Genomic DNA, 22,893 nt, shown 5'->3' with positions numbered 1-22,893 from the left:
AAATAATGGACTAAAACCTAGCCGGGGTGTACTGCCACAGCCAGAGGACCTTTTCACCGGGTAAGTGCAGGGGTAATAGTGTGAAAATTTGATTTATATTATTGTTTTTTTACAGTGGAACTACAGGTGCCAGCGTTCCTGCCCTTTGTAGTTCCACAAGTGCCCAAGGGCAGGCACGCTGGCACCTGTAGTTCCACTGTAAAAAACAATATATAAATCTAATTTTCACACTATTACCTCTGCACCCACCGGCCAGGGGTGCAGGGAAGAGCCCCGGGCTTCAGCCAAACCCTTTATTGGGGAGTCCCCACCTACCCTGAGTCCCCGGCTTGGGCTGACTAGCTTGGGGTGTTAATGCTTTGGCTGGGGTGACTGGGTGAAAGGGTCCCCTGGTTGTGGCATTACACTCCAGCTAGGTTTGAGGCCGGTGCTGGTTTTAAAAATAGGGGGAACCTAACGCCATCTTTTTCCCCTATATTTAAAACCAGGACTGGCTCTCAGAGCCCAATGCTGGTTCCTAAAATATGGGGAAACCCTACATGTTTTTCCCCCATATTTTTAGAACAAGAACTAGGGGGCGGGTATACATAATTACATATTTTTTTTTTTAATACTAACCCTTTATTTTTCTTTAAAAGGCAGAAAAATACATAGATCACACTAATCTGTGTATGTTTCTGCTAGACAAGCTGTTCAGGAGGGGGTCCGTTTGTAAGTTCTATTTTTACACCGTGCTTGGTTTTATTACAACCTTGATTATAATCATGATTTTTGGTAAATTCCTGTGTTGTATTACTGTCTATGGATATTACTGACGTGTTCAGACGATGGTGTATTCATTTCTAGTTGTATTTACGGGTGCATTTTAACTTCGATATTGGTCGTGTTCACCTCTAAATATAAGTAAATTCCTGTGTTTGTGAAAATGGCAAAATACTCCCGTGAATGAAAATTCGGCAAACACGGTGCTTAGTAAATTTACCTCCTTGAGAGAGCACATCATGGGCCTGATTCAGACCCACTCGCAAGTGGCTGTCCGCCCGCAAGTGGGTCGATGGTGTGCATGCGCCAGATGCGATGAGCGAAGGACTTTCCTTCGCTCGTTGTGTCTGATCAAAGGGGGCGTGCTGTCGATGTTGATTGACAGCACGCCCCCTTTGGTGGGCGTGCCGGGGGCGTGCCTCCCAGACAGGGGCGTTCCCAAGGGAACGCCTACCGTCAGAAGCCGGCCCACTGACATCACTAGTGAGAGCCAAAATCACTCCGGGCCTTGAGTTTCTCAACCGCAGGCTCTGGCTCGCAGTGGCGATGGCCGCGATGGTCAAGACCATCGCGGCCATCAACCTGCACGCTCGTATAGGCTGTGGGTGGTGACCCACAGCTATACGAGCGTCCAGGAGGACGCTCCATAATTATGGAGCACGGCCCTCATTCAGAGCGTGCGCTCTGCTCAGAGCGTCCGGCTCTGAATGAGGGCCCATGTTGCGAATGTGAACCTTCTCTTCACATGTATCTGTTTGTGTAAAGCCACTTGTGTTATCCATTAGATTGTAAAATATCTTATTAGCTTTTATATGTCTGCAAATATTTTGTCAACCTTGTATGTTCCTCTTTCATTTATGGCCTGTGTTTTGCTGCTATGACATATTACAAATCAATTACACTAATGATAATCGGTTGCCTTTCCCTGGTTCAGAGTAGTATTGGTATATGGATGTTCATAATGCAATTTACCCTTTATTCCTCTGTTTATAAATCCATTAATCTGCAATTTCTACAACGCAATGATGTTACCTGGGAGACAGCAAGTCAGTTATGGAAGTTTTGGTATGTGAACTGCTCTTAAGTAATGCAAGAGGAACATCACTCTTGTGTCTTATTTTAGCTAAAATAGAAATGACCGCATACAGCACGAACAGCTCTGGTCAGTGGCGGAACTAGATCGGTGCAGCCGGTGGCTTTGACAGGGGCCCGCTGTGGTGCAGGGGCCCATAGCCACTTCACCCGCCGCCAGTGTCCTCCGGGCCCCACAGTATTTAAGTGTAGTGCAGACCGCAGTGAGAGCGGTACTATGGGCACTGTATGGCTGGCCCGCTACTGGAGGCACTGTATAACGGGGGTGGCCGCTACTGGGGCACTGTATAGGGGGGGACTACTAATGGGGGCAATGCATAGGGGGGACTACTACTGGGGGGCAATGCATAGGGGCATGGCCGAAGCTAGGATTTTTGTCATCCGGGGCAAGGCCATAAGTTGGCGCCCCCCCAAAAAAATACAACACAGAGGACGAAAAGGGTGTGTGGTTTTGTGACACAGTAATGCCCCTTATAACACATTATGCCACATATTAATGCCCCTTATAACACATTATGCCACAGTAATGCCCCTTACAACACATTATGCCACATAGTAATACCCCTTATACATTAATCCACAGTAATGCCTCTTATACATTATTATACAGTAATGCCCTTTATACATTTATGCCACAGTAATGCCACATACACATTATGCCACAGTAAGGCTCCTTACACATTATGCCACAGTAAGGCCGCTTTTACATTAAGCCACAGTAAGGCCTCATCTCCCTTCTCTTACCTGTCAGGGCTGTGCGGTGGGTGAGCTCAGGGTGGCACGGGACAGCGCTGTCACATGCTGAGGAACTGTCAGTACTGCCGTTATTGTAATGTGGCTCACAAACCAATTGGAGTTCACAGACCGGCAGCCTCTGCTGATTGGCTGCTGGCCCTCGAGCACCGATTGGCTTGCGACCGGCACCACATTAGACTTACTGTGTCTCTGTGTCTCTCAAGGCCGGGATGCGTGTCCAAACCAACAAGAGCAGAAACCTAGCCTCCCAGCAGCCTCTCCCCGGCACCCCCTCAAGTTCGGCAACCGGGTCACGTGCCCCCTTAGCCCCTTCCCTAGTTGCGGCCCTGGTAGGGCGAAACACTCTATAAGGGGCACTACTGGGGGCACTGTATAGGGGGACCACTACTAGGGGCACTGTATATGGGGCACTACTGGGGCCACTGCATAGGGGGACCACTGCTGGGGGCACTGCATAGGGGGGCCCAAAGCATATTCTTGAACATGGCCCCACCACTCTCTAGTTCCGCCACTGGCTCTAGTATTCTAGATATTATTTAAATCCATCATACAAATTATTTTTTTCACATATTACTGACCATTAATTGCTTTATATTCTTTGTAAGCTTTGGGGGAGATTTATCAAAGCATGGAGAGAGGTAATGTACTACCCAATCAGCTTTTAACTGTCATTTTTTTAAACACAGCCTGTGACATAAATCAAAGGAATAAAACGATCTTGTTTTATTTCTTTGATTTATATGACCTTTTTCTAACTGAGCAGCTTTTAAAACTTCCACCTAGCGCAGTTAATTTGTTTATATTTATTACAGCCTGGTACATGACAGGAGCTGATTGGTTGGTACTTTGGGCCTGATTCAGCAAGGAATGCAGATGCGAATGGAATAGCGATTACGCACGCAGTCTCACTGCTAAGGTATGCTAATCCATTGCGATCGCAATGCAATCTCAGCACAACATAAGGACGCCCACCTTACCTTACACACATCCGTAATGTTTAGCAGGACTGCAAAGCCATCGGTACAATCGAGTATCATCGCAGCCTCACGCACACTTGCCCAAGCCCTGACCCTTTATTTAGAAATTGCTAACTTACAAGCAAGCTATCACGCCTCAGGCTGCGTAGGACATCGCAGTGGACAATTTATGCACACCCCTGCAACGGAGGTCAAACGCACTGGCACACCTGCATTTGGGTGACCACCCCCCGTTACTACCCACAAACGGCACTTCCTGTCAATAACTCTGCGATAGATCTGCGCAACCGCTGCGATCGCAGTCCCGTTCTAGCCCTTTGCAATGGCTAGTTCGAACACGCGCACTGTGATGCATACGCAGTGAGCAGTACGCAACAATCGGCTGATTGTGAGCGAATTAGCAACTGTGTTCCTTACAGAATCAGGCCCTTTATCTCTATCCACTTTATCTCTCTCCAAGCGTTGATAAATCTCCCCCAATGTTTTTAAAACCTTGTGCCAAATTCATACACAGCATAACAATACAACTGAATATTTTTTAGTTTTTTTTTTATTATGATTAAAATAAAAAAACATCAACATAAAACATTGAGTAAAGGTGTAACCAGCTTACTGTGTATTGCAGCGGCAGCAGGAAGTAACGGGGATAATTTGGCAGTTATATCTGCAGTTGCGGAGTAGAATTACTCCTGGGATTACTCCAGGGATATTTTGACTTATTTGCACTTTATACCTCCCGCTATCACAGCCTGCTCCTCCTTATGTCTGCATACTGTATTTAGCAGTGCAATTGTAATGGGAGGAAGTGCTGAGAATGCATGATTGGTGACCGGTTCACGATAATGTGAACTTATCTATAAATTATAATAAAAATTAAAATGATTAGAGTGACAACTCCTTGAGCTTCTTGTCATCCTCACATTCTTCTGCCTGAGGTGAGCTATGGTGGAGCAGTAACAATGTTTGCAGTGAGACAATACTGTCTTGCATATCTTCCACAATTCTAAATCCTGTAATCAGGACACAGAGGCGTGGATGCGGCATACTGTGACCACATCATTGTGGGCATACCTATGCCCCTGGGGATACGTTTAGCACTTCCAAAGTGCTAGGTCGCCCTTCTGTCCTACACAAACACCGTTTTATTGCTGCATGCAGCAAGGGAATACCTCCCAAACTCCCATAAATTGTGACATATGTGCTGACTGCCGGACAGTATCCTGAAAGTGGGACTGTACTACCCAAATTGTGATGGTTGGTAAGTATGGTCTTGATCAAGCTGTGTCCCGGTCATTAATGCACCTGAGCTACAGCATAATTTTCAGTTTCAAAGTCTTTTATGCGGTATTGTTAGATTCCAAGTATGCCTATATGTTCCTTTTCCCACATGTTGCAAAAGTTTCATGATTGGAGGTCTCAAGAATAGTTTTAAAGCCACATATGGAAACCATTGCATGCTGGTAAATATAATAAGGCTTCAGCATTCCATCAAATTAAAAGAAAATGTTTCTCAGAATAAATTACTATACTGTTATTCATAGCTGAAGTATGTGTCCTGACTGACCACTGACTTCCAACAAAAATATTATGTCAACCAAATAGGTGTTACTGACTGGAGGATGATTAAGCACTCAGTTATTTAACTGTGGATAGCTAATTAGGACCTGAAATCTATGGCTAATGTCGCACAGACGATTTATATGCCTGTGTACAGTATATGGAGAGCAGGCAGTATAAACACCAAGCTCAGATTACAGGAGCACTGACAAGCTCTGTAAATGCAAAACTAAGTGCCTGGTTGACATTAGGCAACGTGTAATTACTGTATCTCTCCTGGTCCCAATCACCTATCTGAAGAACCTGTGCAAATTATAAATGTTCTTACTAAATGGATGTGTTGGCAACCATCTAATCATTTTGGTTGTTTACAGTAAAGTCTAACTAAAAGTTTATTCAGTGGAATAAAATGTCTTAAACAAGAGATTAAAATGTAGATATATGCAGAGAAAGACCATAATGTAACAAAGTTTTTCAACTGCAGTCAGGTTTTTTGTAGAATCACACAACCAATTAGTATACAATTGGTGAACAAATTTAAGAAGGAGCGATCAATACCCATGTGAATACATAAATGGTAACAAAAGCTAATGAACATATGGTTCATTACTTATTCATTATAAACAAAAGGTACTTGTATTTTAAAGCTTTAAATCACCAGTGTTTTTCTGCATTTTAAACTCTGTAAAGTAATTATCATCCACAACAGATAACAGATTGAGGTAGTAAAGACAACAGTATCCACTCAGCAATAATAGATTACAGTAATAATAGATCTTTTTTTTTACTTTTAATAAACACAATTCAGCAAGGTACAAATTTAAATAATGGAAAAATTTGTAATTTTCTGTATCTTTTTTTATAATATTAAATAAATGACTTACTCACCTACTCATTTGTGGCTTACCCTATCTAGGGCTTTAGGGTAAACATTTCCAAAATATTTTTCCCCTGTGAAATGCATCCCACCTTTAATTCCTAACTCTGGTGCAGAACCTACTGTGCAGCTAGCCATATTCCTGCAGATAGCTACAGAAGGACTAAGAAGTTTTTGATCATGAAGACAAGACAGGCAGGGCCAAACTGTGTGGTGCGACGAGTGACGCCGTCAAGAGGGCAATGCCAAGGGGGTGGCACAGCTGCCCATTACTTATCACGCCACAGGTCCCTGTTCACTGGAAAGGATCCTGGTACTTGGGTTCCAGCTCTACACAGTAAGTAGAGAGCAGTAGAAGTTCTGGTGCTAAAAACTGTAGTAATACTGGTGGGAGGGGGGAGATTGTAGAGGTACATGCAGAAATCAAGGGTAGAGATAAAGGGGGAGGATTAGGTTTAGGCACGAAGGGGGAAACTTAGGTTTAGGCACTAACAGGGAGCATTAGGCTGCGGGGTGGGGAGGGTTAGGCTACAAGAAGGGAGGGTTAGGGGAGAATGTGGAGGGTAAGTATACTTACCAGACCACTGTCAGGATACCAAACATTGGGATGCCGCTGTCGGTATTTTGACAGTCGGCATCCCGACAGCCGGCATTACATGTCGATTCCAGTTTTATCATTGTGTGAAATCAACAAAATGAAAAATGTGGAAAATTTAAAGTACAGTCAAAAAGGAAACAATTTTAACTGTTTCAATGAGGCAGATTTTAACGCTTTTGACTCTTTCAATACCTGCCATTTCAGTTTTCAGTCTTAATTTATTTTAGCACTATGGCAAGTGATCATTAAAGGCACAAATCTTTAAGTGTATTACATTTTAGAGCTTATCAACGATGCACAGCAGACATAAGAACAACATCGCTAAGGCAACTAAACAATAATATAGAATACAAGAAAAATATGCATAAAATCACAGAAGCCTAAGATTCTTAGTTTGGTTGAGCAGCATTGTAAATTGGAAAATGTGTTAATATTGTTGCAGAATATGCATCTCTGTTCAAGCACCAGCAGACAGGTAAGACTGTGAGACCATAACACATCATGGAGGATTACCGGAAAGATTTAGAGGTGAACACAAAGCTAATGTTCAAGTCACTGAGCAATCATTTGCTACTGTGCAACATTTTCTAAAAATCCCTACAGCGCACGCGTTACCCTGAATGTAAGCACAAATGTGCTATTGTGTAGGGACTGCTGGTATCAGAACTGGCAAGGGAAAACCTTTATCGTTCCTGGGTGGTGACTGGGAAGTGTATAGAAGAGATTGCAAACAAATCTGTTGCGTGAACATGCTATGGAAGTGTCGTGGGCATGTCAGTGAAAGCTGCTGCTTTCTCGTACTCAGTGCCGCAGCCACAGAGGCCATGTTCAGACGGAGATACTGTACATTCCATAGGGTTGGTGCAAGTGTTGATGGTGCACTTATGGTGGATTGTCCAGAACCACCGGCAGTGTTGCAGTGTGCATGGGCACTGAAAGTGGGCTTCTCAGGGCTTGCACATTCCACATGCTAATACACAAGGGGATAACAAACTAGCAGTTGCATATTAATACAACCACGGCTCTGCAAAAAGACACAGATGCAGTAGCGACTGTGTGCATCTCTGAATCAGGCCCAATATAACAGAAGTAGGACGGAGTGCATTTCATATGCATGGAGGTAATGAAACAGCCGAGCCTGTGGGTGTCGGTCTCTGGACAAGAATTGGCTAATTGTTTAGTGAGGTAGTGTTGTGGGTGGGGTTAGGTTTAGTTAGCCTATAGGATTGGGCAGGGGGTGGGTTTTACAGTGCTATTTCAGAGTTGCTGCTTTCAATAGCATTTCATAGAAATTTCTCTAGTCGGCTGTTTCCCGCTCTACCTCCCTTACTCATTGAGTTGTTTGGTGTCTGCTTTTCTCGTGGCGGGAAAGAACGGTAGCAGTCGTCATCTGTCTTTGGAGCTTGAGGTGCTCTCCCTTCCAATACATTGCTTAGGCTGATTCTACCCTACTGGGTCAGCGGCAACCACCTAACCAGGTGGGCATCACATCGTGTCATTGGGGTGGCAGTTGGATAGCTTGGTCATGGTAATGGGCTGGCTGCTCGCCTCCCATTTAGAAGATCGGCGTGAGTTTGCAGTTGGTGATCTTGCATTGTGGGGCCGTTCTTTCTGCGCCACCATACTTTGTCTGTCTTTCTTTCTTCTTCTATTAGTTAGTTCAGTATTAAATAGTTTAATTAGTTTAAAAAATAAAGCTGACCTTCCTTTCCCCTAATACAAGTCTCTGTGTCGTTATTTCATTATGATTATGGTTGATGGTTTACCCTGCACTGTTAGGAGGGAACACTCATCAGGCAATGAGGAGTTTATACACTTTCACAACAGAAAGTTTACACATTGATAACTTATGGAACAGCATCACCTACTGTCCCTTCAGAATAATGGTTAAGCATCACTAAGCCTGCAGCTGTTCATATGATCCTTGAGTTATTAAATTCAACACATATTAAAGGACAACAAAAGCTAAAATCCCCAATCTTCTAATTTAAAAAGGCATTGAATGATACTCAAACCTCTATACATAAAAGTTTCTAAAAGGTACAACCTTTAAATTGATATCCTTCCTAGTTGACTGTATGTAAACAACTGTACAACACTATAATCTATTACAAACTAAATACATTTCTTCACTATAACAGCAAGGTAAGGTAATGAAATTATTTCTGAATTGGCCATTTACACCATGTTAAGCTTAGCACTTTATTTCGTAATTTATTATTTATTCTGTAATATTTTCTGTCTAACATTAACAGACTTTAAATTCCAACTCCAAGTGACCAGTTCTAAGCAACAATAAACACTGTAAAAACTGTAATAAATGAGGAAACTGATAATCAAACAAACAAAAACCAATAATAATTTACTGGGCATTAATTATTTTCAATGACGTGCTGTGTTACATGTGAATTATAGGTTCTAGATGCAGCAGGATTCATGAGGATGGGAGGTAGAGTAATGGGATATAAACTACATGCCAATGTAGTCTACAAAGGTCATGCCATTAATAATACAAATACCACTCATACACACACTTGTGTGGTACTTGAAGTGTAATAGTAGCTTTAATGGTCAAACCTGGAAACGCTCAACTGATGAAGTATTACCACTGTAATCTGTGCCTAGGAACTAAAAACCAGACGTCACCTAGACAGAAAAGAACAACCTACTGACTGCTAGGGAAGACAAGAGTTTGCCACCTGAAAAATGTCACCAGATTAATAGTATGCACATCTGCTAACAGGATAAAAGAATCATTGTTTTTCATTGTAAAAAGGAGGCTACACATCTGCAGAAGTCATTTCTGTTCCAATCCCATTAACATGTTATATTCATGTGTTTCTTTAAAAGAATACTGGAATCAATTGCACCATTGTAAGCAATGTTTCCAACTCACTAGCACTTGTTTTGGACCTGAAACGGTGCTTGAGAAAAAGCAATCTGCCTTCCACGATAGCGTTTCACTCCACAGTGCAAGTAAATTTGCTATGAATTGCTATCCATAACCTGGCAGCGCCTGGCCATTTGTTTTCCTGGGGTTTAACTTATTGAAGCTTATTTATACTACAATATTGATTATCTGTGAGAGTCATTTCTCACTGTCCCAAACTACTCATGGAACAATCTACATCCAGAGAGCTGAGACAGCAGAGAGAATACTTGTCTGAAAACCACTGTAAATTGAATGGAAATCAAATTGTTTTAGACATTTAAATACTAATTTAATTCACTAGAACACTGAATATAAATATTTAATTTTTACAAGAATGTTATTGTACACAAATACATTTAAATGAGTTTTTAGCATCTTTCAATATAGTATTATTTTTTTCAGAAAATAGATCTATTGTAGATCATTGTATATGTAATGTTTAGAATAGATTTTTCTTTTAAGACACTGTATAATATTAGGTATGAATAAAAATGACAATCTCTTTCTATAATATAAAACTACATATTTGGTGTTTTGTTGTTGGTACATCATTTCACTCCAGATGCCTAGGGGATATAATTACAAATGTGCGTGTTTATAGAGGTGAGGTTGCTGCCCATAGCAACCAATCAGATTCTAGCTATTATCTTCTGGAAGGTGATAGATAAATAAGTAGAAACTGATTAGTTGCTATAGGCAACAACTCCACTTCTATAAACCCCCTACACTCTACTTAACCCATTGCAAATCATACTGTTAGAATCAGTAGCGTCCATCCCTGCTGTGACAGCCTTTGCGGGGAGGGATGACATGCATCGAAAAGGGGGCATAGCCTCACAGGCAGGGCGTGGTCTCGCAGCCCGAACCCCGGTCCGTGCCGTGAGTATCATCCCTGGGGTGGTGGGGGGTGCCGGAGGTATGGAGTGCTGGCTCCCTCACTGTGACAGGAGCCAAGTGCTTCACTTAATGCTACAGTGCAGGACCCGGCTCCTGTCACTGATGGGGAGCCAGCACCTTGGTGTCACCCCTCGGCGGGTGACACCGCCGGGTGCGACCCGCGCCGCCCTTGTGACGCCACTGGCTAGAATCCCAGTTGATGTCTATAGAGGGTTATCCCCAGCAAAATATGCGGATAGTTATGTCTACATACACTGGACCTAACCCTTTCTACATCCATCCAACATGCACTAGGATTATTCACTGCCCCCTGGTGTGCATGTGCTGCAAATACAGAATCAACTACAGTGCAATGGGTACTAATAACTATAAACGGTTATCATAACTACATGGCAAAGCATACAGGGTTGTGATATCATCAGAAAAACACATTTAATTATATTAAACTTAACATTATGACCAAGAATCTCTCAGCTTCCTCTGGCTTGATTTATTGAAAAATTATTGTAAGACAATGAACATTTCCAAGATGTGTGGTAACCCTCTCAAATTAAAACATTTAGCCATGCCAATCAGTGGCGTAAGCTCATCCCAGACGCCCGGAGGCAAGTTATAATTTGGTGCCCCCCGTCAAAGCCGCTGACATTGTAATGTAGCATTTCGCATGCAGATACACCTGCAGTCACACACAGAACAGAATATGGGCATGCCGCATATCAGTTTAATCAGCAGAAGCCGCTTAAGCATCCTATTCACATTGCTGTGTGAATAAGAAACATATGAAGGGAAATATTTGCCCGAAAGGATGTTTGACGCTACCAAGTCACTCTGCGCTCAGACTTTATGTGTAACGCGACTTGTAGCGCATGGAGGATAGATGTATGAGAACACATCTGTATGCATTAGTCACAGATAAGATAGTGACCTGTATGGTGCAATTAGCATGAGGGGCACCGGGACTGCTGCATGAGTCTGAGGCTAGGGCTGCTGACAGGGCGGAGTGGGACGGAGAGTTGTGGGTAAGGGGGCGCCAGACGTGTCACACTGACATAAGAAGCTGCTGAGGAGCAGTGACACCAATGAGTAGGGACAGGCCATAGATAGACGGAGACGGGAGCTGATGGTATGACATGGAGCTCTCTACTAGTGTATGGTAGCTTCTCAGGTGCCGGGAAGAGGTACAGCCCTAAGTGGGATGAATATATTGTGGGCAATGGAGGAGGTACCCCTTTAGTGCTGGCGCCTGGCGGCAGGTGCCTCCATTGTCTCCCATAGTTCTGCCCCATGCCAATAAAATGTTTGCAAACGGCATAATGTTTTACCCTATTTGGTGTTGTTTATGGAGAGATTTTAATAATTGATTTTACATTTTGACAAACAGAGAACAATAGTTACAATTGAAGGCTACAAATAGATATTGCTAAAATAAAATAATGCATGTAATACAAAGGATTTTCTTCAATCAAACAAAGTTTAATTACATCAACTATATGTAAAACACGATTTGTTTTCCCCTTTGTTGCTCACTGATCTCAGCCTGTGTCTAATTTGTAATGCTTGTTGGGAGTTGTGGTTCCAAAATAGCACAAAACTCACAAGCCAGCACTGCCCTGATGCTGTGTGTGACACTGAATGATATATTGGTGTAAAAATAGTTAAACCAACTAATCCTAATTTCTTATTATCAAGATTTACAGGGTTGGGAAAGTCACAAGTATTTCCAATTAGAAATCCAAGAAAGTCACCTTGTATTAGCTTAGTTCTCACTTCAAGCATTGATGGGCTTTAAAGTTTAAATGCAACGACTACACTCTGGACATGATTTGATATCCAATCTCAAGTAGCTATTCTCCGAAAAGCCATCCTGGTTCCAGAAGTCTGATATAGAGGTCACAATGTACAACCTTTCTAACTGGCAGTGATAGCACCTTGTTGTAGAGGCTGTTTTCTTGTACGACTACAGATAAAGCTGTGGTATACAGCATCAGCAAGCTAACTGAACTAAAACAGTAACTCCTTATAGATCAGCACACATACAATGTAAGATTTCCCTGGTGATTTTTATCCAGGGAAGCAGAACTCAAGCAATGAAATAACGTCTCTTTCTCCTTGAACTAAAAATAAATGATTCCCAGTTAACTAAATCACTGAGGCAGTAAGGAAAAATATATATGTTAAAGAATCAGAAGTTTACAAGAACGATTATTTCCCCATCGGTGTACCAGATAAGCTGGTCATGACGTAAATATGATATGACCCACAAAGATGTGTTTGCCTTCAACAGAACTGAATCTTCCTTTTTCTCTTTGCTCTAGTCCTTCCTTATTTTTATTATTTTCTTCCTATTATTTTCTAAATTGTATTTGTATTATGGCATCCTAATCATCAGTGGTTTATGATGCAAATTATTTTGGAACCCGATTAAACACAATTTAAATACAAAAAAAAAACCCCTTTGTATTAATTGAGAAAAAGCAGATTTTTGGGGAAATCTTGTCATAAATATCACGTTTACACAATTTAACATAGAGGATATGTTCTTTACTCTTTTTTATAGTTGATCTGTTCCAGCCATCAATATTTCCAGGCAGAGCTGTTGGAATATATAGAGTCATCTTGAAACTTTCACAAAATCTCAAAAGGAGAGTAGAAAGAGGTTGTCTTGGATGGCACACTGTATTAGTTAAAATATAACTTTTATTATGGTTCAATAAAAATATGAATGTTTCCAGCTAAATATTTTAAACTTTCCACAAACAAACATATATTCGTGAATACACATAAGAAATTATGAAGAAAAATGTGATAATAAAAACTAAAGGTCCCACTGTGAATTTATTCCAATTCTGAATATCCTGATTTAATGTGTATTAAAGTATACTCTAGCACAGAGCCGTAACTAATTTTTTTGGTGCCCTGTGCCAGAGCATTGGCGCCCCCCCTCCACCATTTTTTAAATAGAGACATTAGATAGTGCACCTGAAAAAGGGCCATGGCCTCATGGGGAAGAGCCAGGGAGGAGATAAGGAAAGCCAGGAGATGCTGGGGATAAAAGATGAGGAAGCTACAGGTGAGAATGATAATAAACAGGAAAATTGACAGGGCCGAACAGCGCCTCCTGCCCTGTGCCATGGCACTGGTCGCACTACCCTAGTTATGGCCTGCTCTAGCAGTATATTCGGGTGAGATTCCAATGGATTTTGAAGTATATTGTGTCCACTGATTGGATCCACTTACAGTGTGGTGATAATCAAGACAGTTATATGTGTCTCATTGAATCTATATCTTAATAGAATTGTGCATGGATCGATGGACAGATTGTAGGCAGGAGATTGTTAATTTTGAATTGTAGTACTATATAAAGAACACTCATACAGTAAACTAGATTCCTTTTTAATCATATGGGAACATATGTAATTTAGGGGTCTATTTACTAAGCAGTGTTAGGAGAAGTGAAAAGTGAAGAGTGATAAGGTGCCAGCCAATCAGCTCCCAACTGTCATCTCACAGGCTGTGTTTGAAAAATTACAGCTGGGAGCTGATTGGCTGGCACCTTATCACTTTTCACTCTTCACTTTTCACTTCTCCTAACACTGCTTAGTAAATAGACCCCTAACAGTGAAATCCAAGTTCAGCTATTATGGGCCGTATTTAATTAGTTTTGCATAGTCTTTAGATGACAAATCCTAAAATTCAGATATGCCAGCCAGCCAGTTTTTCTTATTACTACATAATTATCTACAATCATGCATATATTATCTCCCCTTTAACCACTTGGCTGACAATTTTTTTTTCTTCAAAAACCACTCCAAAAATTGTAATTTTTTTTAATGAGTGAATTAGGTGAGGAACATACATTTTAACTTATCCAAAATGGTTTCATAAAAAAAGAAAAAATGCTTATATTGATATGCGACAATTGTATATCTGTGTGCGAATAAGTCTCCTGGTGCGTCCTTGTTACATCATATTGCATATTAGATGCATTTTCATCAAAAAAAAATAAATTCAAGGGCTAGTAGTGTCTCAAGGGACCTGGCACGACGAGTGGGGCTGTTTGGTGCAGCTGCAGCAAAGATGTGCAAAGACACATCTGTACGTGTACAGAAACCAAATTATTGTTATAAGAATGATGTAGTTTAAACCTCTAGTATTGGAGCTGGCTTGAGGGATGATCTCTTGACTTAGCCTGCGTATGGTGTGGCAGTGGTATATCTATATAGTACTTTATGTAAAGTTTTGGGCTGTGGGCCAAAGCATCTTTGTCTAATCTTTTCACCCTCACTCCCTTATAGTTCTTGTTGGTTAGTGATTCATCGTTGGCTATTTTGCGGCAAGAAAGAATGTCAGCTCACCAGTCCATATACAATAATTTATTTTGAGGTGCACTCCCTTCATTGACTGTTAATTGGCTGACCAGCATCATCACCCAAATGGTTGGGTAGTCAAGTTTGAGTGCATACCCTTTGCTGTGATATAGCTGTGTTATATTTGAGTTGTGCACCCTGGGCGGTTTCCTTTCTTTGCCACCATACTCTACTTTAAATATATATTTAATTAAATAAATAGCTAACAGTTTTTCTGCCAAAGTTATGTTTTTGTGTCTTTATTTATTACTATTATTATTATTGTTATATTTGTTGTTAACTGATTTCGACACATGACACACCTCATCCGATAGAAGGTTTAACAAGCCTGAGACCGTGACAGTGATTATATATCTATATACAGCTACATTTACATAGATCAACACAAATTTATAAGCGTCATGCCTATATTCTGTGTGCGACTCCAGGTGTATCTGCATGCTAAATGCTACGTTACAGAGTCAGCGGCTATGACACCGTAACGTAGCATTACACAGATACACCCGCAGTCGCACACAGAACACAGGCATGCCACATGTCATTGTTATTTTACTTGTGCACCCTATTCGCATCACTGTGTGAATAAGACGCATTTGAAGGTAAAAAGTCACACAAACAGACGCTCAGCGCTACCAAGTCACGCCACGGCATGGTGCAACTAGAAGGGCAGTTTAACAGGCAAGGAGGCAAGCTGTACGAGGACACATCTGTATATACATACACACAAGTATAGTTCTCAGCAAGGTGTACACACCACGAAGACCCATGTTCTGCTTCTCCCTACCCTCTACCTCGCCCCAAAGCTCCCGAGTGAGAGAAAACATTTGGGGATGCAGGAGAGCTGGTATGATGCCCAGGTATATTGGTTCCCTTCCACCATACTTACCAGGCTTACCATCTACTGCCTGGTCTGAGTACATATACGTTTATTGGTGATTTAAATAAAACAATATTCCAATAACTACTGTAAATAATACTATGCTGTACTAAATGTACGCTATAGGCATAAGGCCAGTATTTCCAGGAAGCCATGCATTCTGGTTATAGTTAAATACGTAAAATAGGTCTAAATAAAAAAAAAAATTTCCATTACATAATTGCTGAGCTGTATGTACTATATCCTGTATAACATGTGACTATTTTATTATTTATTTCATTAACAGTTATTTGTACAGCTCACACACATTCTTTTTGTGTTTTAGATCCACTGATTTAGAGAACAGAGATTGATATGAGTGCTGAACAACAAAGAAGGCTTCAATGTGCCACTTCTGTACAGACTGAGCATGGAGAGGCACCTTCATTTACAGAGCTTTAACTACTTGGAGTTTGGAAAGATCATAGCAGATAATGTGACTACAAGCTGTAAATCACAGTAAAGTGAAAATATAACATTACAAAGAGCTCTGTACATCTGGAAATTATAATATCCACTGTAAGTATAATCCTCACATAAAGTCATCTACTCACTTCATTCATAAACATGTAAAAACAACTAGATCTTTGTACCCCCATCAGTTAAGAACTACGACCTTTCAGCTTACAGTTAGGTACAAAACATATAAATGTCATATAATAAAAATACGAGTCTAACCTGTCTTAGCAACCAAATTCCGTCTTGGCTCTTCAGGGCCCTCGATAGGCTGCTCAGATATGAAAACTCTTGCTTGCTCTATGGTGTTCAGTATAGTCTGTTCTTTATCCTTCAATTCACGTTTCAGGACCTACAGTACAAAAAAGAACATTATTTAAGTAAGAGTGCTAAATACGATTAATTTTCACTATAGCACCATCTAAATAATATACCAACATACAGTATGTATTAAAATGTGTTACATTATCAGCACTAAAAGAGCTTGTGCACCTCTGATCAATCCGCTATTTAAGGATACCCACAGGTATTAATAAATGAAGTACCGCACCCCTAATGGGTACATAAAGGATGTTTCCATAGCTGAATATTTATAATTTATTGTGAAGCATGCATATAGAATGCATATAGAAGCTTTCCTCCATATCTCTCCTCTTCATCAGCAGTGTTGTTGCATTGAGATTGTGTTGTTATTATTATTATTGGACGTTATTTAGTTCATAAACTAAGCAGATGAAGTATAACTCCCTGTGTACAATATTCCAGAATGTCTCACTCTACACCAGGGGTATTCAGCAGCATGCCCTAATAGCAAAACTATTGCATTGTTTGCTGGGATGTGTAGTTCAACAAGAGCTGGAGAGCAGCATGTTAAATACCCCTACTGTACACTCTCTGACCGACTCCAAAAACAGGATCATTAACCTTGTTAATTAACTTTTCACCATTAAAAACTGACTCACAAGGAAGCCTATTATATAAAGTTACGTCTACAGTTCATAAGGACAATAAATATATACACAGCAAAGAGGTGACTCGAAAGGATATTTGTGCTAATCTCTGAGTCCTGGACTTTTATTGTTGTCTGTCTCGCACCATTATCTGCACTTTCTTCATAGACTTAATAAGATTTAAAATAAGACCATGCCTTATACACATGCAATTAATTTTGTATAACACAGCATGAAAACCATGTTTGCATAATTTTTAATTTTGCCGGGAGCTGTAAAAATAAACTACACTCAAAAGCTAATAGAATTTTTTTGAAATCTTTTTTTTCCTCCATATTCACTAATATCAAGTAAGAAGTTAATATAATTTACAATTATATCTACCATTCCACCCACAGCCCAAAAACTCAAAAGTTCATCCTGACCTATCTAATATACCACATTTTCATCTTTCAATCATAAATTCACACAAGGTAGTCATCAGGTCATTTTCTAAACATGACAATCTTAAAATATTCACAAACGTGTAAAAATCCCTGTAATCTCAAAGGCATTAAAATGTTTGACAATAAAAGTAAAAACTTGTCCACTTTCTCACTACAAAACTACCATAGTGTCCTTCACCAGGCATCACCAACAGGACGTCTGCTGTGAACTGTACACTAGTTTTTCCCATTGCCAATAGTCGAGAGAATAGTGTGGAGACCAGGACCTAAAATTCTTCAATTGAGTATACAATATTTTGGGAACGTAACTTTCATTGGTGGATTGTCTCATCCAATGGAATAATTTAAAAGTTTCTCAGTCTCTCCCACATACATTATTATTATTATTATTATTATTATTATTATTATTATTATTATTATTATATTACCAGCCAATGAAAGCACAATAGAAAAAGCTTGAAATTAAAAGTTGATATAGCTATATGATATATAAAACATTTAAAAGGACTCTGTTCTGTTAAGGAAACAGGATTAAACCTCTTTATTTGTCAAAATAATAAACATGTAATCAGATTATTATTATAATTATTATCATCATCATCATCATCATTATTATTTCATCAGCCACCAATGAGATCACAATAGAAAGAGGCTGAAATTAAAAGTTGATAAAGCTATTTAATAGTTAAAAAAAAAAAAGACTAGAAATTTGAAGGAAGCAGGATTAAACATATTTATTTGTCAAAATATTCAACATGTACAAAACAAACATAAGTAATCTGAGCTATATCTTCTCTGGCTTATTAAATGGTTCTGATGAATCCTAGTGTTTTTCTTCACCCTGCTAATAACATTGTGTCAAGGGAACAGTAAGACATAGCCCAGATAAATATCTTATACACAAAGTGCGACAGTGGAGCACACCAAGGGTAATAACGCTGAAATAATTATTATTGACTACAACACTGTGCCATAACAAATAAAAATTAGAACAATATCCTAACCAGTGTGCACCAATAGTATTCACACGTTAAGAATTGTGTACAGAAAAAAACTGATCTACCTTTGAGTATTGATTTGGATTTTGAAAGTGGTCACTTTATTCAGGTAACTTGTGTACCATTTTGTTGTAGTTTCAGGGCAATTAGCTAAACACAATAAAACTTAATAGGCTGAAAAATGTGCATTTCAAAAGTCATTAGTTATTCATAAAGTATGATGTACTAAGGTTCATTGAGGATAAGTCTGAGAAATGCAGTGTAGATGGCTTACGGCAACTAAATTAAATAGCACACTTCTACAGAGATGGATGCAAGTGAATATTCCAACTGAGCTGTTTAATGGGTTAGCATATAGGTCTAGCTAAGCTCTAACATACACTGAGCACAGCTCAATATTCATCTATCTTTCCTTACAATCCACCATTACCAAGCCTGGTGAGGGTGGCCTGAAAACAATCCAGACATGTCCTGAATAGCTCATATAAAGTACAACTCACACCAAATGAAAATTGTAACAGACGTTATATAACGATTGTGCATGTCAGAAAAAAAAATGTCAACATTTGATAATGCACTTCAAATGAAGTGCAAAATTGTAATTAAAAGGTGTAAAAATCTAAAGCTGGATACACACTAGACGATATATTGGCCGATTTGTCATTTTAAGCAAAATCGGAACGACAAATCATCTACATCATCCAGTGTGTAGTCACTATCGCGCGCTCCCGTGTGTCATTCATCGCATCTTCAGATCTTTCTACAGTGCAGGCAGATCTGAAGATATCGTTAACGATTTTGTTCAAAGCGTCTAGTGTTTACGACCTACCGGACGACTAGCGATATGTCGTTCTGAACTGGCAGTCTTCAAACGTCTCCTGATCTATACTGCTGTGGTATGTTCCCTGACTGTTTTCATGCATAACTATTCATTGCTGTGTTAATGATTTCCATTCGATGGTGGCAAACATTGGACCGCCACCATCAAATGGTAAAAACACTACCTATGGAACAAAAACATTGGATACCGATGTACATCCTTACCCTGAACCTGCAAACGGACTCTGTCCACCACTCCACCGTGAAGTGCTCTCTCTCCAGTGTGATGTTCCCACTCAGCCACCTGCCCTCTGTAAACAGGAGGCACCTCCCATGGAAGTCAATGCTGTTCTCGGAGAGGGGCACTACGGCAAGGAAGCTGAACAGGAAGCCCAGAAAATACACGGTACATTGTGCAAAGAGGACATTGCTCATCTCTAGGTTCGGCAGCTGGAGAGGGGAGTGCATGAAGGCTGCAGAAATATGCACAGGTGCACCAGTTATGGGGACATGTTGCTCATAATGCTTATGGTAGCCCTTCCTAGCACATCCCAATGGCCGGGCCCCAGCCAGCTGCAGGGCAGCAGCAGTGGGAGTCAGTGACAAACGCAGGATTTCAATAGGGGGGTTTCCAAATGCTTGATTTTAGAGTGAGTGTGGCCAGTCCATGAAGAGGGCATAATTAGCACTTATCCAGCTTTAATATGTTACATACAAAATATATTGTGTTGTATAATTAAAGCATATACAGGATCAGTGATCACAGTGTGCCATTATTTGCGGCAGTAGGTCCATCCTGTCTGAGCAGAATATTTTTTTTTCAGATGTGGGCACCAGTCCAGAGCATTGGAGCAAATCCGGGAGTCTGAGGGAGCAGCAGAAGAACTTAGCACTGCCCTTGACATATATGTACATATCGGTCTCCATTTGTACTGGATAGTGTATTATTATAAAATATTAATAATTAACCCTATTGATGGTCTATAGCAGTGCACCCCTAACAGTGCATGTTTTCCACATCTTCTAGTTGGTGCACAGGTGTATTTATTTATTTTAAAAGATCCATAGGTGGTGCTAATCATTTCATTTCTGATACTGAGAAGAGCATGCAGCACTAGTAACATTCTGTTATATTACTATTTCTATTGTGGTCATAGTGTGTGCTGGGGAGGGGGGTTTCCAGGCAGACGGAAACCCCCCCTGCGTTTGCCTATGGGAGTTGTGGTGTCACTGGTGAGAAGCAGGGGGTTGTGGTGAGATGCAGGGTACGTAAGTTTTTATGAGATGCATGGGGCTTTGACGAGATGAAATTGCCAGGGCAGGTTGCTAGTGTAGCATAACTTACAAAAGAATACAGATGATTAATTGCTATTTCTGTACATGTATTCTATTCACTATTTTATTAAACATAGTTGTTTAATTGTCTCTGTTGTTTGATTGCAGCACCGAATTTATATATATATATATATATATATATATATATATATATATGCACATATACATTATTTACAAAATATATTTATATATATATGTATACAGTATATATGTATATATATATTTATATATATATATATATATAGTTGTACAATGCACTGTGTACATAATATTGTCACTAATTGGCTAATAGTTTGGTCTTTAGCCTGGTAAAGCTGATCCTGCTCTGTAGAAGAATGGAAAGACTGCAGAAAGTTACTGGTTTTTATTGTTATATCCACTTGGACGTTTCTCTGAGGCATTTCGGCTTCATGTAGAAACCTATGGGAATGTGTAGCAGCATGAAAACTGATGCATTGAGCGCAGTAACAGAGTCCATATGGAGGTAGCCTTAGGGTACGTGTTCCTGGCAGTTCAGTGATCTATTAACATATTAAGTGCAAAAACTGTTCTAATGGCAGTTTTTACGACTGCCAGATGAATCAGGAATTACAGCAGACCATAGATACTAGCTAGTGAAAAAATAAAATAACAGTTTCCAAACTTTAAAAGTGTGACACACAATACTATCCCTTTAATGAATTGTGTGCTCACATTCCACACACCTGATACACATATGCATCATATGTATTTCTAATACGTTGGCACAACATCTACAAATCAGTAAGATATGTGAAAAGGTTTAAACTGTGATTTGTTATACAGCACAGATTCTAGATGAGCCCCAGCTACCTGCTGGTTTATTGTCATATTTGTTTGGTATTGCTTGTTACACTTGTATATCTTATATTAATGTACAGTAATGCTGATATTTTATCACAAACAGGTGTTTATTTGCTTTGATTGAATGCATTGTTTAAGTTATTACTGAGATTAAAAAGGTAATATGGAGGCAAACCCTGAAGTGTTTCTGTTTCCCCATCTCTGTTCTACCTCCTCCAATACGTTCTGACTTTACAGATTGATCCAAGTAAGTGTTGGAAGGTCAAGTGGAGAAAGCTAATACAACCCAATCAGCTTCTGTCATTGTGTCAAACACAGCCTGAAAAATGACAAAAGCTGATAGGATGAAACTTTATCTCTCTCCAGTGAGCGATATACGGCATATCGGGCCAACATCACTCCAGGTGTACCTAGTTTTATTCTTCTTTTACTAGAGCTTAGAACTCTCTTTGGCATTAACAGAAACAGGGGCAGAACTATGGGAGACAATGGAGGCGCCTGCCGCCAGGCGCCAGCACTGTAGAGGCACTTCCTCCATTGCCCACAATATATTCACCCAACTTAGGGTGTTTTGGGGGGGATATCCTGCAAATTTACTTTAGTAAATACTGTAGGTCTAATAGAAACAAATTCACATATTCTATATTAGTGTTTTTGTGTGTAGGGACATATAGATAGATAGATAGATAGATAGATATATAGGCACCATATTTTTTTCAGTTTTTTTACGGGGAGGGGGGGGACACACCAAATATAACTTGCCTCCAGGCATCTGGGATGAACTTACGCCACTGAACAGAAACATAATCACCAACAACGTGTGCCACAAACATCAGACACAGTTTAAATTATTCTTATTTAATTTTAGTAGATTTACTGATTTAATTATAATTACATCTGATAAAGAGCAATAGATGTAAGGCTTCTCAGCCTGTATTAATACCGATATCAATATTTATTTCCTGTTCTCTGCGAACTACTATTTAACACCAAAAAAGAATAGCAAAACACATCACAACTCCAGATTCCCAACATTGTTCCACAAAACCTTTCAGCTGAAAAAAAATAATACTGTGCTACTTTAGTGAACAACAGAAATGTATTTCAATATATCTTTGGGACCTATTGGCCCCTAATAATTAAGTATCCAACTCGCTGCAAAAAGGTCCAGTGCAGAGACAGCTGCCCTGAAAACCAGTTGTCCTCGCTATCCCTAAAGGGGGGCCATCCACTAGACGATTTTAGCAGGTGATTGAACGATAACGATATCGTTATCGTTCAATCGTTTAAAAATCGTTTGAAAATTGTTCAGTATTAGTTTAGAACGATGTACGAT

General features: G+C 40.0%; 1 protein-coding gene across 4 annotated transcripts in view; it reads right to left on the bottom strand.

Annotated features, from left to right (window-relative positions):
- Positions 1-22,893, bottom strand: part of UTRN (utrophin) — a 764,396-nt gene that overhangs the window by 189,627 nt on the left and 551,876 nt on the right. For all 4 annotated transcript variants that reach the window (XM_088474412.1, XM_088474409.1, XM_088474411.1 and 1 more), the window contains one exon: positions 16,410-16,539. In XM_088474412.1, coding sequence (XP_088330538.1) covers positions 16,410-16,539 — 130 coding nt within the window. The remainder of the gene's footprint in view (positions 1-16,409; positions 16,540-22,893) is intronic.

The sequence above is a fragment of the Taudactylus pleione genome, unplaced genomic scaffold (genome assembly GCF_031769625.1).
Source record: "Taudactylus pleione unplaced genomic scaffold, aTauple2 ptg000154l, whole genome shotgun sequence".
Classification (NCBI taxonomy): domain Eukaryota; kingdom Metazoa; phylum Chordata; class Amphibia; order Anura; family Myobatrachidae; genus Taudactylus; species Taudactylus pleione.
This window is presented reverse-complemented; position numbering and strand designations above follow the sequence as displayed.